Source organism: Sminthopsis crassicaudata, chromosome 1, assembly GCF_048593235.1.
Source record: "Sminthopsis crassicaudata isolate SCR6 chromosome 1, ASM4859323v1, whole genome shotgun sequence".
NCBI classification, from domain to species: Eukaryota; Metazoa; Chordata; class Mammalia; order Dasyuromorphia; family Dasyuridae; genus Sminthopsis; species Sminthopsis crassicaudata.
In genome coordinates this window covers 2770992-2787360 of record NC_133617.1, presented here as the reverse complement: position 1 = coordinate 2787360, position 16369 = coordinate 2770992, and the positions used below count along the sequence as shown (strand labels likewise).

Sequence of the window (16369 nt, the reverse complement as noted above, 5' to 3'; positions counted from 1 at the left end):
AGTGGCAGTTCTTAATCTAGTTCTGTTGTGAAAGCTTTGAAGACTCGTTTGGGAAAGCTATAGATACCTTCTCAGTCTCACACTGTACTAAAAAGAATTATGAAGGAAATAAATGATATTGAAGTATAGTTATGGAAATGTTATTTACATATTCTCACTAATTTAAGAGATACTCATTTTAAAGGCATTATACTGGAAGAGAAGAAATAAGAAAGATCTTTTCCAACCAAACCCTGTTAAAAGTTAGGGTCAAGTTTGAAAGTTTTTTGAGGTAGAAGACAGGATGGAATTAACTTACGAATAGTTGTCCTGGTCTGTCTTCGGCAGCTTCTGAATCTGAGGTGGAGGGAAGATTATATCATTCACAAGTTCCCAGAACAAAGATTTCCTTCTACTATTCCTCCCCCATCCCAGGATCCTGCTCTTTTCCTGACCAGATAACTTACATGGGTTGTCCTCTCTGAGTCCGTCAGGATGATGAGATAGGCAGGTACTCCAAGGAAAGCAAGAGCAACAGCTACAGTAGGGAGAAAGGGAAGAAATAACATAAGGAGATGGAATTCACTCTGGGAGGTTCTGTCAGCTTCTTCTCCTCACCAGAATCTCTTTCCAGTTCAGAGAGTTCAGGTTACATGGAAAAGAAGGAACCAAGGACAATGGGAAGAAGAGTGGAGTCTCCTTACCTCTGAAGGCTGTATCCTCTCAAAGACCCTGGGAGAGAGACATGGGCACAAAGAAATAAAGTCAGGGAAGACTTCAAAAAAGGAAATGGAGGTCTAGTCCTTATTATTTCTGTTTCATCCTCTCTTCCCCAAACTCACCCACAGGGATGGATCCATGGCAGAGGAATGCAAACAGGAGAAGGCAGAGGAGGAGGAGAAGAAAGGAAACACAGCTGAGGATGATGATCAAGTTGTTACTGGGGTCTGAACATGGATTGGGGGCAGAGAAGAATCTTCATAAATAACTGTGCAAAGGAACGCTTACCTTTCCTATATAATTATTACTAAGTTTTTCTCTTATTCCCTCTACAACCTCCCATCACCACTAGCATTCAACAGTTTGGTACAAATCCTATTCATAGAGGGTTTATCTCTTAGAATCAAAGTGAGTAAACAGAAACCAGAATAAAGATGCATGTTTGTATGTGTGTGTGTGTGTGAGTGTGTGTGTGTGTGTGTGTGTGTGTGTGTGTGTAAAGGAATAAGGAAGAATGTCTTATGCCTCAGCTCACACACTGGACATCCATTGGCCTGGAAATGAGGACAGTGTCAAAGTCTAGAGACCTTACCCTCTATCTCTTGGCCAGAACCAAGGCCATGCTTTCCTTTCTTTGTAGGGGCTGAGAAATGAAGTACTTATTGTCATTTTCCCATCATCCTGCTCTCACCTCTCACTAGAAGCTCCAGGGCATCACTAGGCTGCTTCCAGAGACTTTCATTGGTGCCCAGCTGATAGCTGCAGGTGTAATTGCCAGAATGCTCGGGGGTCACATGAGTCAAGGAGAACCTGGCCCTGTCTTCACGGACTTCCATGCTGTGCAGGATTTCTTCAACTCCCTCCTTGTATAGAACAAACCTAGGAATCCATGAAGGCCCCCAGCAAAGGAGGGTCACATTGGTTCCTGAGACCACCTCTTGTCCAGGTGAGGCTGAGAGCGAAGGCTTGGGAAGCTCATCTGGAAATACAAAGAGAGAGAAGAGATGCTCAAGCCTCACCCCCATAGTTGTGATGAGGGAGTGTGGATGGGGAGCAAGACTGTAGAGGTCTGAAGAATTCCCTGACCATCAACTCCAGCTTCCAGTAACTCTGACCATTCCTTGCTCTAAGTAGATTTCTCTTAATGGGGAGAGATGGTAAACCTTAGGTGTTCTTTGGGGTTATCTAGCTAACAACAAGCAGGTTGTTTCTCCTTCTATTCTTGTCCCCTGAGAGTGGTGCAGTGACTGAGCAGGACCTTTTTTCCTGGACTCTGTATTCTGATACCCAGTCAGTTTTGGCCCAACCTCTACTTCATGATAATAAAATGAGCCCAAAACGATGTCCTCACAGATTTTCTGGATTGCCTTTCAATCATACCTCCCATCCCTCTGTTTTATGCCTTGAGAACATGAATACACTCTCACCTGTCACCCGGAACTCCAGGACCTCACTGCACTCAGACACCTGGTATGGAGCCATCTTCCTATAGTAGACACAAGTGTAGTTGCCAGCATCCTGGGCCCTCACAGAGAGGAGGGGGAAGTCAGCTGAGGTGCCAGCTGGGCTCTGGCTCTGCAGGGGCTGAGGGCTGCCCACCTTCAGCAGAGTGAATGTCGCTCTCCAGAGTGCTGACCGAGGGGGCTGCCTGCACTGGAGAGTCACGTGCTTCCCAGGCTCCACCACCTGGCCTGGGAGGGCTGAGAGGGAAGGCTTGGGCAGAGATCCTGTGAAGGAATAATGGGGATGAGAGGAGGCTGGAGGTCAGGACACCTAGGTCAAGTCCCTGCCCTGCCTCCATTTGCTGTGTGACTGTGGCTCACTCATTGGGTCTGTGTCAGTCCACTTTGGTTGTCCAGGTGTTTTTAATCATGTCCAATGATAAGGACCCCATTTAGAGTTTTCTTGACAAAGATATTGAGATACTTTGTCATTTTCTTGTCTAGCTCATTTTACAGATAAAGGAGATGAGATCAACAGAATTAACTGAAATGTTCGGGATCACGAATGTAGTAATGGTATGGAAGCCAGACTTGAATTCAGGAAGATGAATCTTCCAAATTCCAAACCCGGCTTCCATCCTTGATCCATGAGCTTCCTTTAAGTCTTTTGTACATGAGATGTTTGACTAGATATCTGGCTGGTGCTAGCCAGGGGTGTAAGGACACTGCCCAACTGGAGGGATTTCACCCAGTCTTTGATCTCATACATCTGATGAATCCCCGGGAATGAAGCTCATGTCCTCTTACTCCTTTCCCTTCTAGTCTGAAACAAAGATCTTGGTCTCAGATTAGAGTCCAGGAGTGAAAAAGCTTAGACTTGTGTCTAAGTTTTGCCCCTCACTTGTTAGGCGACCCTGGACAAGTCCTTTCCTCTCAGGGCCTTGTTTGTTCCTTGGTATTGGGAGGGTTTAGCCTCAAGAACCTCCAAAGTCCCTTTCAGGTCTTAGTCTCTGTGCTTCTTCTCCTGTCTCCCAACTCAGGAACGAATAAGATTTTACCCAAGATTCAAGATCCCAAGAGCTGGCTGTGTAGACACCATGCCCTTGTCCCCATGTGGGCAGAGAGGAGAGGGGTGGTTCTTACCACTCTTTTGGGTACCCAACTTGCTCACCTGGCACCACCAGCTCCAGGGCATCACTGGGCACTGATTCTTTACCAGAGGTGGTCCTGTCCTTGTAAGTACAGCTGTAGCTCCCAGTGTCCCTGGGTGTTACCGAGGGGAGGGAGAAGTCAGTCCAGAGATCTGCTGAGGGCTTCTGCTGTAAGGGCTCTCGGGGCCCAGCTTTCCATAGAGTGAAAGTCACTTCCTTAAGAGAAGACAGCCTGGGTCTTGAGCACCACAGAGTGCTGCTGGTGCCCGGGGCCATCACAAGGTCAGCTTTGGCCCACAGAGTAGGCTTGGGGAATGGTCCTGAGGAGAAAGGGGTGACAGTTGTCAAGGTCCCATGTCATCTCTAGGCACCCTCTTTTTACCACCCAATGCCAGGGATAGCAGAAATTTTGCCCCTGTTCCCACTTTTTTGGCTGGGAACATCCACATTATCTTGAGGCTCAAAGCTGAGTCCATATAGAACAGGCTAGAGCACCAAAGTCTCCCTCCCCCAAACCATCCCTCAATAATCTGTGGATTTGATTCTGTCCCCATAGCTCTATGGGCCCCCCTATGTTGGGGCTGGAATTGGACACTTAGGGTGTGTCCATCGGGGCTGGAATTGGACCCTTTGGTGTGTCCATCTGTAGTCACCAGACACAGTCAGCTCCAGGGCATGGCTGGGATATGACCCCCTGTAGGGGGGTGTCTTCCTGTAGTAAATACATCTGTAGCTCCCAGTGTCCTCAGCCCTCACAGATGGAAGTGAGAAAACAGCTTGGCTCTGTGCAGGACTTTGCAGCTGCAAGGGCTCCAGGCTCTTTGCCTCCAGGAGGGCAAACATGTAGTCGTGAGAGGAGGATGGTGATGGCATTTGGCAGGAGATGGTCACTGTTGTTGCTGAAGATACTGGGAAGCCATGTGAAGGTGAAATGTTGGGTCTGGGGAGGTCTACTGTGAAAGGATGAAGGAAATGAGAGCCTGATCTCTTACCACCAGCCCTTCCCAGCACTGCCTGAAATGGCTTAGCAGGGATAGGGAGGGCTGAAGGTCCCTGACCAAACCTCTGTTTCCAGTCCTGTCTGCAATGGGCCAGAACCCTGTACTTAAAACAAGGATTCTTACCAAGTACTAACAGTGGAATTGATGAGACAATGGTTATCTAGTTTAGCATGGTGCTTAATAGTTCTCTAATTGATTTAATTTTACCACAAATAATGGCTCCCTAGTGCTATAATGATTGGCTCACACTCAGTAGGATGAATGGATTTAGCTGTGATAGAGGATATGAGCTGGGACAAACTCAGCCAGGGCGGGACCATCTTTTGTGGTGGCTGGAAATGGAGCCCAAGCCCTGGGACTCAGAGCCAGATTCATTCCTTCATCTCATAGCACCGTGGAGGCTGGCCTCCTGTACTTCCCCCACGGAGACCAAGGCCGGTCTGAAAGGCTCTCCAGAAAGCTGGCCCGGGCCCCAGGCAAGAAAACTAAATTGTGAAGGAGATAATAAAGGATTTGGACTTTAACACCTGACTCTTCTCGAGGTGATTACTGAAGAGAAGGCTGGTTGCAAAACCCCCAGAAAACCAACCAAGAATGCTACACTGTCACCCATTTCACTGGTTAGTAACATGACTCTCAGGATCATCAGAAAAATTTTCTGAGCCCAGGAAGGCTGTGAAAGTGCAGAGCCATGGGAAGGGCAGAGTCCTGGACAGAGGAGTCACCCTGCCCCAGCTGCCCCCTTCTCACCTCCTTCAAGGAATCGAGCTCTGGCACAAGAGCCTGGGCTTGCTCCATTAAGGAGGGATGCTAATGCAACATCACTGGCAAATTCAGACCTTTTCCTCAGCTACGGGGTTTGGAAAGCTCTTGGTTGCTAACAATCCCAGGACCATGTGGGGTGGAAGGTGCTTAGAGAGAAATTCAACTTCTCAAGAAGGGCTCTGCCATTTTCCAACACTGTTGCACAGTGACTGCTCTTTGCCCTGCTTATCCTTGCCCAGCCCTCCCTGAAGCTAGAGAGGATGTGGCAGAGCTTTGTGCAGCCAGTGGTGGGGAAGATCCTGGGACGGGAGGATGGGGGATCCCTCTGGACTGATGTGTAAGGATCCTTCCCTCCCTCGTCATCTACCAGCCATTTCCTGCTCAGTGACTGGGGGAGCCCAAAGGTGTAGAAAAATCACCATCCCTGCTCTCATCAGAGGCCTCCTAGTCCCAGAGGTCACAAGGTTTTGAGTTCAAGTGACCCCATTATATAATCTTTCCTCTTCATGCCATAAGGGGGAGCTGAGATCTTCAGCGACTAGCCCACTGTTACCCAGCCAGAAGCTGGGGATGCAGGTCTCTGAGCCCCCCTCCCTGGCTCCCACTCTTAGGCTCTTTCCCTCTTCAGCAGGCTCCCTTCAAACACTCGCCAGGTGGATGGCAACATGAAATGCTGGGAAGGGGCCCAATCTTAAGAGTGGGCACAAAAGAGAGGTGAAGCTAGCATGCTGGGAGGGCCAAAGAGCAGGACAGTGCCATTTGTTGCCTTCAGGGCGAGCAGGAAAGTCAGGGTCTGAGCTGGACTTGAACCATGTGCAGGAAAACGAGTGTGAAGGTGGGAAAGGCATCAGAGGGAAACTTCTGTTCAGGGCAATGGGAAGGCAGTGAGGACAGAAGGGAGCGGTGGGAGATAAAACTGAACATGTAGGGTGTTGCTGGCTTGGACCTAGGAGAAGAAAGAAAAAGTTCATCTACATTCCATTTGCTCCGGGAAAGCTGTGTCCCTCTTCTCCCAAAGGCTGCTGGGTATCATCTGAGAAAGGAGTAGTCTGGCTCTCCTGACTGCATCACCAAGGGACTGTGAGCAGGTCGGGGAAGATCCCTGGGATTGGAGCTGGGAGACATGGCTTCTAATCCCCTGACACTAAAGAACCTGCTCACCTACTTAAGTCAGCTTACCTCCTCTCCAAGTCTCACTTTCCCCATTTCTAAAAGAGAATCACATACACATGTACTCCTCCTCTTAGGGCTATTGAGGAGGAAGATTTCAAAACTCAAAATGTGAGCTTAAGGGCGACAGGTTCCCAGAGCACTGTGAGTTGTGAGAAGCTTTAGCAAAGGAGAAAGGAGAGGAAGATAGTACAGCCTGAGGGTTTGCCCCATTTATTGAAGTTGACTTTCTAGGGAGGAATCTGGGATTCCCATTCCAGGATTGGTTCCTTGCCATCTGGGATGGCTTAATACCAGCACTCCTCACCTGTCACTACAAGGGGCAGGGGGTCACTGAGCTCTGACCACAAGGGCCCCTGCCCAGAGCGGCATTTGTAGCTTCTGGCATCTCTCAAGTCATCTACTTTCCTGAGCACAAAGTCCGCCCGGGACCACGAGTCATTTCTCTCCTCTCTGAGCTCTCCATCCTTCCAGAGCTGGAATCTGTCACTCCCCAGTCGGCCCTGGCACCTGAGGGTCACATCTGCTCCCTTGCGGACCATGGGACTTGGGTCAGCCCAAAGGGCCGGCCTGAAAAGGGCATCTGACAAGGAAAAAAGATTCAAGATTTTTCAGGATTTCTCTCACCCTGTGAATCTTTCACCTGTGGACTCTGAAGTTCCTATCCCGGAGTGGATTTCTGAATTGTTTTGGGACCAGGAGTACAAAAAGAACAATGGGATGTTGGAGGGGGCAGCACTCACCCATCTCTGCCGTAGACTCCCAGTGCAGGCACAGTCCTGTAAGAGAAGCTCAGGTCAGAATATGAAGGAAGAACCATTTGAGCAGACATTGGGCTCCTGTTTCACCCCCAGTACTTCTGTGTCCTCCTTAAGTTTCTTCCCCATCGGTCAGGTGAGCCAGCTCAGAATCTTGTCACAATGTCCTTCCCTACCCTGGTGTGACTCTGGAGACTTACCCATGGAGATCAGGAAAGTTACTGTGGAGTCCATGGTGGATCTTGCGTTCTGTCCTGGGTCAGCCAGCCTCAACTGTGCAGAGCAGAAAAAGGCAGGTCAAAAGGAGGCTGGCCCAGGATGTGGTAGCCAGCCCTGCTGCCTCACGCCTCCTTAACCCAGGCCCCACAGTTTCCACTCTTATACTGATGAAAGGGATGGTCCTTCAAGGCTGAGTTCTGAGGAAATCAGCATGGCTCATGGTAAATGGAGCCTGGCAAGGACTGGAGAAACTGATGCATCTTTAGTGTCAAAGACAACTGAAAGGGGTCTGGGGCCTCCACAAATGCCTCGCTGTTCCAAGAAAGTACCAGCATTCCCCTTACGTAGCCTTTCCCTGAAATCACCAAGATTGGGCACGAAGGCTTAACACCACAGCCTCAGATCCTGACCTCAGACCCTTGGCTCACAGGGAGGGTGAGCACATGTTCCGTGCATGGTACGACTTCTGTCTCAGTGTCATTTCCTGCTGTCTTGGTGTGAACATCATTATCCACATCATAAGCACAAGAACAAAAACAATATTGATGGATATCATTTCTATAGTGCTTTCATCTTGGCAGATATTTTTCACATATGTTCTCATTTGATCTTTACAGCAGCCTGGAAAGTAGACTCTCCATTGTCCCCATTTTACAGATGATCAAACTGAGGCAGAGCTAATGTTTTGGCCTTGGCTCACATAGCTTGTAACGATCTAAGTTAAGTTTTGACCACAGCCTTTCCTGATTTCCAGTCAGTTAAAATCATAAATCAGGCAAATAATGTAGGAATCTGTTTCCCTTTATCTCCAGGCATATAAATAGCTCAGTGACTGCATCTCCTGTAGGATACCATAGTGGGCACACTTTTCAGCCAAGGATTGGCCAGCCTTGGTGTTGGCTGCACCGATTGCTCTATGGTCAGCCATTGCACCTACCCTGATAATAGAGCCTTGACCAGGACATCTCAGGAGTCAGTCAGGACACCACTGACTCTTCTGGCCTGAGTAGCACATCATTATTCAATGCTTTTCTGACTCAGAGTTCTAGGAGACAGCATCCTATCTAGACAAGACCCAGCTCAAAATTATTATTATTATTATCATTATTATTATTATTTTCTTTGAGGCTGGGGTTAAGTGACTTGCCCAGGGTCACACAGGAAGGAAATGTTAAGTGTCTGAGACCAGATTTGAACTCGGGTCCTCTTGAATTCAAGTGAATTCTATTCACTGCGCCACCTAGCTGCCCCCCGACCCAGCTCAAACTTAATGACCAGTTATTAGTCTCCACTTTGTGGCCTGCCCTGCCAGGAATACAAAGAGAAAAAAAGAACATTTCTTATGGAGTTTATACTTTACTGATGAGGAAAAAAATACATTTCCGAAAAGCATTTCTGCAAAAAGAATCTCACAGGATCATCTTCTGTTCTCTTGGGCTGAATATCCTAAACAACAACACCAGCAATGATAATAGCACTGGCTATCATTTCTTTAGCACTTTCCCATTTTGTATAGATTGTACAAACATTTTTTCTCATTTAATCCTCACAACATGGAAGATGGCTTCTATCTTATCCCCAGAGTTTGTTAGTTGCCTGGATTCACAGACTAATAAATGTCCAAGGACAAATTTGATGTCATATTGTTCTGACTTCATGAAGTCATGAATCTGTCACCAAATCGTGTCCTAGTTTGTTGTATCTCATTTCTAGGTATTTAAGGGCCTTAGTTACCGCATCCCTTGTGACACCACAATGTAACAATGGCAGCAGCTTTTAGTCCTGGAATAGCCAGCCAGAGTAAGCAGGCGTTGGCTGCTCCGTTGACATATTCATCAGGCACTGTATCTATTCTGAAAGTTTTCTCTGGAGAAAGAGGAAATGAGAGTCCTTCAGGACAACAAATGGTTGTTCTGCGCTTCCTTTACATCATGATTCAATACTTTTCTGCCTACAGTTCTGCCTAGACAAGACTCCTCTCAAACTTAATGACCATTAATTAATCTCCTATTAGGTGATCTTCCCTGAGCTAGGTGCTGAGAATGCAAAGACAAGAAAGAGACAGAATTGTCCTCATGGAGCTTATACTCTACTGATAAGGACAAAAATATATTGAAGGATACTTATCAGTACAAGATATTTATGCAAAATAATTTTAGGCTGGAAGGTAGAGCTGCCTTGAATGGAAACTTGTTAAAAATAGAAGAGGGATTCCAGAGGGCAGAAAGGAAAATTGGGGAGAGTGGGCTGGTCATAGGAGGGACTAAATTTGAAACAGATGGAAATAATAGGAGACAGTCTGATTATCAGAAAGATAACTTTTTCCTGGGTAAGATTGGAATCTGAATTCTGAGTGGAGACCCTGGGTAGTAACAAATTATTAAACCTTTACTTTGGTGAAAAGTAAGATTGACTTAAGATTCATTTTTTAAAATTAAGCCTTTTTATTTAGAAAGCATATGCATGGATAATTTTTCCAACATTGACCCTTGGAAAACCTTTTGTTCCAAATTTTCTCCTCCTTACCCCCACCCCTACCTTAGCTGACAGGTAGTCCAATCCATGTTAAATACATCGACATACATGTTAGATTCAATATACGCATACATATTTATACCGTTATCTTGCTGCACAAGAAAAATCCGATTAAGAAGGAAGAAAAAGAAAAACTGAGAAAGAAAACAAAATGCAAGCGAATAACAAAAGAGAGAGTGAGAATGCTGGGTTTGTTCCCGTGATTCTCTCTCTGGGTGTAGATGGTTCTCTTTATCACCATACAGGTGGAACTGGTTTGAATCATCTCAAGGTTAAAGAGAGCCATATCAGTTAGAATTGATCATCATATAATATTGTTGTCGAAGTATATACTCATCTCCTGGTTCTGCTCACTTCACTCAGCATCAGTTCATGTAAGTCTCTCCAGGCCTTCCCGAAATCATCCTGCTGGTCATTTCTTATAGAACAATAGCATTCCATAGTATTCATGTGCCATAACTTATTCATCCATTCTCCATTTCATGGACATCAGTTTCCCCTTTCTTTCCACTACGAAAAGAGCTGCCACAAACACTTTTGTTCATGTGGATCCCTTTTCCTTCTTTAAGATCTCTTTGGGATATAAGCCCAGTAGAAACACTGCTGGATCAGAGGGTATGCACAGTTTGATAATTTTTGGGGTATAGTTCCAAATTGCTCTCCAGAACAGTTGGATACATTCACAATTCCACCAACAATGAATTATTGTCCCAATTTTCCCACATGCCCTCCAAAATTTGTCATTATCTTTTCCAGAAAAAAAAAAAAAAAAGATTTTCCCAGAGCTTTCACTCTCCCAGGTTAGACAGCATGTACACGGGCTATGTTTATGCAGAATAAATACATGTAGGGTCAATGTAAAGGAAATCTATATCTGTGGGGAAATATGTATTTGAGAAATAAGTTACTAGTGCATACATTGTTGGGAAGGATTTTATTTTCATGATAGCATATAAGCAGATTCTTCAATGAATGGAGGGTCCCTGTGAAGCAAAGTTTGGGAGGGGGAGGGCATTATGGATATGATAGATGGCCCAAAGATATATCCCTATATAGATACAGATCTATGTGTAGGCATACACACATATCACAGTATAGTGAAAATTCCAGAGTCAATTTTTCCTCGAACCCCCTGGTGGTTTTAGTGAATGGGAAGCTTGAGGTGAAAACAATGTGGTGAGACAATAGTACCAAACATTGCTGAGATTGTGATCTTTATTTGAAGAAGACATGTTGCAGACTTAGGTTTTCGATCATGCTGCTGTTGCTGCTTATATCTGGCCACACCCAAAGTACCTTGGGTAGTGGGGAGTGGGAACTATTGGAAGAAAGTGGAAAAATATGGGAAACTCTTGAGTGTGATCTATTCAGATCATTTGATCACTGAACAGAGATCTGCCAAAAAGGAGCACAGGGTGATCTATTCCAATTCTCTCATGTTATAGAAGAGGAAACTCTTGTCCACTAAATTTTAATGACATGTTCTCTATTAGAAAGTGAAAGATCATTCCCTGTGAGGACTGATAAAAGAACTGTGATGTATTTAGCCCTAATTAGTAAAATACTGGGAGAAATCACTGGGACCTTTATTTTTAAAATAGATTTTATTAATCTTTTTGAAATTTTGCATTCTCTTAATTTCTTTCATTATACTTTTAATAGTTCTTCTTCAAAAAACATCTACCTATAAAACTATAGGGTACAGGAACGTAAACAGTTTAACCTTGTGAAGTCCTTCTTGATTTGTTTTTCCTGGTGACTTTTTTTTTTTTACATTTCTTATAATGTATCTGAAAGCCAAAGTTTCTAATTAGCTCTTTTCTTTTCCTCAAGAATATTTGGAAATCCTCTATTTCTCAGATTATTCTTTTGCTACTCAGGGATTGTAATCGTTTTTGTGGGTTTGGTGATCCTTGGTTCTAATCCTATCTCCATTGCTATTCAAAATTTCTTATTCTGGGGCAGCTAGGTGGTACAGTGGATAGAGTACCTGACCCGAAGTCAGGAGTAACTGAGTTCAAATCTGAACTCAGACACTTAACACTTCCAACTATGTGACTCTGGGCAAGTCACTTAACTCCAATTACCACAGGAAAAACAAAACAAAGAGATAAAAAAAATCTTATTCTAAGTCCTCCAATCGCTTAATGTAGAAACAGCTGAATCTTCTTTGATTTTGTCTTCATGATTCTTGAATTGTTAATTTCTGGGAAAGATGCATTAAGGAATAGATGTATTAAGGGTGAAGGAAAGACGAGAAGAAAGGAGAGAATTCCTTTGCAAAAAGGGCCCAAACTTTCAGTTTATATCGGCTTAGAATGTGGCTTCTGTTGGTGTCTTCTTGGTATCAGTTTTCCTCTTATTGAAGGTTCTTATATTCAGCTGAGTGTAGGTCACTTCCTGTGGATCTTCGGCCATGGGAACCTGAAGGAGAAATAGAAGAGGGAGAGAACAGGGAGGAATTGGGAGCAGATGTTCTTAATCTATTTGTGTGTCATGAAATCTTTGAAGACTCATCTGCCAAAAGCAATAGATGCTTTCCCATTCTCATACTTTTAGATACATGAAATATACTTCATAGAATTATGAAGGAGATAAAGGGTATTGAAATATTGTCATTGAAATGTTATAGAAATATTCTCAATAATTTAAGATATCCTCATTTTAGAGGCATTGAATGGCATTCCTGGAGACAGAAGACAGAATGGGGTTAACTCACCCATGGTCCTCTTGTTGTCTCTCCAGTCTCTTCTTCATCTGAAGTGAAGAATAGATTTCATCATTCCCAAGCTCCCAAGACCAGGATTCCCTTCTATTATTCCTCTTCACCGTCTCCCCCTGGGGCCAGGATTCTGTCATCTCCTTCAACAGATAACTTACATGGCCTTTCCTCTCTGGGTGCCTCAGCATGATGGGGCTGGCAAGTATTTGAAGGGAGACAGTAGCAACAAAAACAGCTAGAGTAGGAAGAAAGGGAAGACATGGGATAAGGGGCTGGAGTTCACTCTCAGATTTTCTATTAGCATTTTCCTCTCACCAGAATCTCTGCCTGCTTCAGAGAGTCTGGGTTACACGGGAAAAGAAAAAAGGGCACCATGGGAGGAGGAGCTGAGTTTCCTTACCTTGTACGGATGTATCCCTGCAAAGATCCTGGTGAGATACACATGGGAGGAGAAAGAAGCAAAGTCAAGGAAGATCTTAGAGGAAGAAAATTTAAGCCTTACCCATCTCTGTTTCATGCTCTTTCCCCCAAACTTACCCAGTAGTACAAGCAAGAGAAGGCAAAGGAATAGGAACAGAAAGCAAACATAGCTGAGGATGATGATGAGGCTGTTACTTGGCTCTGAAACTAGGTGAGGGGAGAGAGAAGAGTCAACAGAAATGACTGTGCTAAGCAATGCTCACACTTCCCCTATAATTGCCACCGCATTTTCTTTTCTTATCCCCATCTTCCCATCACCACGAACATCCAACAGTTTGTACAAATCACACTGAGGGAGGGTTTATCTCTTGGAATAAGAGTGAGGTAGACAGAAACCCGAATAACGACGTATTTGTCAAGTAAGACGTCAGGAGGAATGCTTTATGTCCCAGCTCACACACTGGGTCCTCATTAGCCGGGAAGTGAGGACTGGGTGAAAGTCTCTATAGATTCTCACACTGTGTTTCTGGGCAGAAGCAAGGCCAGGCTTTCAGTTCCTTGTAGGGGCTGAGGAATGGAGTGGTTACCAGTACCTTCCTGCTGAGTTCCTCTCACCTCTTACTTCTCTTACTTCTCTTACTAGAAGCTCCAGGGCATCACTCGGCTGCTTCCAGAGACTTTCATTGGTGCCCAGCTGATAGCTGCAGCAGTAATTGCCAGAGTGCTCGGGGGTCACATGGGTCAAGATGAATCTGCCCCCGTCTTCATGGGCTTCCATGCTGTGCAGGATTCCCTCAACCCCCTCCTTGTACAGAGCAAACCGAGGAATCCATGAGGGTCCCCGGCAAAGGAGGGTCACATTGCTCCCCGAGGCTACCTCTAGACCAGGCCAGGCTGAGAGAGAAGGCTTGGGGAGTGTATCTGGAAACATAAAGAAAGACCCGAGATGCTCAAGATCCCCTCCACAGCTGTGTGAGGGTGAGCAGAAGGGGGGCAAGATCAAAGAGTTCCCTGAAGAATTTCCTGACCAACCATTCCACTGATTCTGACCATGCATTGCTCTGAGTTTGTTTCCCTGAACAGGGGTAGATAGTACACTCCAGATGGTCTTTGGGGTTATCTAGGAAAATACGGTTGTTTCTCCTTCCATTCTTGTCCCTTTGGTGCAGTTCCTGAGCTGGTCCATTGTTCCAACTTTGTTTTTCACCTTCTAGATGATATCCAGTCCTTATCCCAACCTCTCCTTTGTGCTGTTCAGAGAAGACCACATTTTCTGGGCTACCTTTCAATCTTAACTTCCATCCCTCTATTTTTTCCCTGGAGAACTTGAAGACATTCTTACCTGTCACCCAGATCTCTAGGGCATCACTGGGCTCTGACACCTGGTATGGAGCCATTCTTTCAGAGTAGACACAGGTGTAGTTGCCAGCATCCTGGGCCCTCACAGAGAGGAGGGGGAAGTCAGCTGAGGTGCCAGCTGGGCTCTGGCTCTGCAAGGGCTGAGGGCTGCCCACCTTCAGCAGAGTGAATGTCGCTCTCCAGAGTGCTGACTGAGGGGGCTGCCTGCACTGGAGAGTCACGTGCTTCCCAGGCTCCACCACCAGGCCTGGGTGGGCTGAGAGAGAAGGCTTGGGCAGAGATCCTGAGAGGGGAAGAATGGGGGGGGGTGTCAGGACGCCTGGGTCAAGTCCATGTTCTGACTCTCAGTTCCTGTGTGACAGTTCTTATTCAACTGGAACTGAGATTCAGTTATCTTCTCTATAAAGGGGACATTATTGCTCTCTGTAAAGGAGCGGGTATGAATAAAAGATGCCCACTATCTTTCTATTCACAGCTAGCTAGCAATCTAAGGAGACTGTCACACTGCAGGGACCTCACCTAGTCTATGATCTCATGCCTCTGATGACGGACAGGCAGGGAGATCATGATCTTCTTCTCATCAGGGGCTACACAGTCAGGCTCAGGGATGAATCAGGGTCCAAGAGAGAGAAGGCTTATCTCCCGGCTCTGTTCCTCACTTTTAGGTGACCCTGGACAAGTTCCCTGGACAATCATGTAGTCATTGGTAAAGGGAGGTTTTGCTCCCTCTCAGCTCTGGGTCTTTGTGCGGCTTCTCACTCCTAACTCAGGGCACATCATCAGCTTTTACAGGATTCCAGATCACAACAGAAATATTTCATGTGTCACAAGGTCCCTGACTCAGGACCGGCCTCAGAACAGATCAGGCCGTGTAGGCCCCCTGCCCTGGGCTCTGTGGGGCCCCTGTCTTGGCAGTGAGCAGAGGGTCACACTCAGCATTATTCTGGGGTCCCCACACCCCTCACCTGTCACCACCAACTCCAGGGGCTCACTGGATTCTGATTCTTCACCAGAGACTGTCCTGTCCCTGTAAATACATCTGTAGCTCCCAGTGTCCTCAGGTCTGACAGAAGGGAGGGAGAAGTCAGTCCAGAGCTGTGCTGAGTTCTGGTTCTGTAAGGGCTTCTGGGTCCCAGTCTTCCACAGAATATATGTCACCGAGAAGCCAGCCTGGGCCTTGAGCACCAGAGAGTGATGTTGGTCCCTGGGGCCACCACAAGGCCTGGCTGGGCCCACAGGGTGGGTCTGGGTAGTTGTCCTGAGGAGAAAGGGGTGTTTGAGGTCAATGTCAGATGTCATTTCCAGACCCCTCTGCTAACCCCCTGAAAGGGGCAGCAGAAATCTTGTTTCTCATCTGATTCTCTCCCTTAGGTCCTGTCTGACTGGAGAACGCCCCCATTATCCTAGGGCTTAAAGTGAGATGGCCAAGACCTTTCTTCCAGCCCTATTCCCATCATCCCTTCAGAATACCCATGATCTTATGCTGTCCCCAGAGCTTTGGGGCCTCTATGTGGGGACATGGAATGGGGACTTAGGGATTCCCAGGACTAGTCACCAAGCACAGTCAGCTCCACGGCTGGGCTAAGATGGGATGCTCTGTGTGGGGGTGTTTTCAGGTAGTAAATATAGCTATAGCTCCCACTGTCCTCGGCCCCCACAGATGGAAGTGAAAATTCAGCTCTGGGCCCTGCAGGGATCTGTAGCAGTAAGGGCTCCAGGCTCTTTGCATTCAGCAGGGCAAAAGTGTAGTCCTGAGTGGGGGACTGTGCAAACATTTGGCACCAGATGGTCACTGTTTTTCCTGGCAATATCAAGGATCCAGGGGAGGCTCCAATGTTGGGTTTGGGAAGCATTCCTGAGAAAGGAGGGAGGAAGAATGTTAGAGACCTGATCTCTCCCATCCCATTCAATCATTCCATGAAAACATCCAAACAGAGAAAAAGGGTGGACTAAGCATGCCTGATCAGGCTCATTTGCACAGTCCTGTAGGCCTGCGGGGCTCCTTGGTCACTTTCAGAAAGATGTTCTAGGCCCCAAAAGGCTGTAAATCTACAGAACAATGAAGGACAAGGAATAAGGCAGGGAGCAGGTCATTGTTTCATATATGGCCCCTTCTTATTCCCTTCCA

The 16369-nt window shown here is 46.3% G+C and overlaps 2 protein-coding genes across 2 annotated transcripts; both read right to left on the bottom strand.

The window, feature by feature from the left end:
- Nucleotides 1-294: 294 nt before the first annotated feature.
- LOC141562924 (immunoglobulin superfamily member 1-like) lies at nucleotides 295-8133 on the bottom strand. The gene is made up of 10 exons (XM_074303688.1): nucleotides 8058-8133; nucleotides 7550-7560; nucleotides 7187-7259; nucleotides 6972-7007; nucleotides 6536-6811; nucleotides 3313-3612; nucleotides 2127-2426; nucleotides 1391-1678; nucleotides 447-517; nucleotides 295-336 (listed from the first exon to the last, which is right to left on the bottom strand). The coding sequence occupies exons 1-10, from the start codon at nucleotides 8131-8133 to the stop codon at nucleotides 295-297; spliced, it is 1473 nt and encodes a 490-aa protein (XP_074159789.1).
- Nucleotides 8134-12053: 3920 nt separating this feature from the next.
- Nucleotides 12054-16094, bottom strand: LOC141562184 (immunoglobulin superfamily member 1-like). Its single transcript, XM_074302497.1, has 7 exons — nucleotides 15797-16094; nucleotides 15400-15499; nucleotides 15207-15304; nucleotides 14225-14524; nucleotides 13498-13803; nucleotides 12778-12803; nucleotides 12054-12164 (listed from the first exon to the last, which is right to left on the bottom strand). Exons 1-7 carry the CDS (start codon nucleotides 16092-16094, stop codon nucleotides 12054-12056), a joined length of 1239 nt encoding a protein of 412 aa, XP_074158598.1.
- Between the last annotated feature and the right edge of the window lie 275 nt (nucleotides 16095-16369).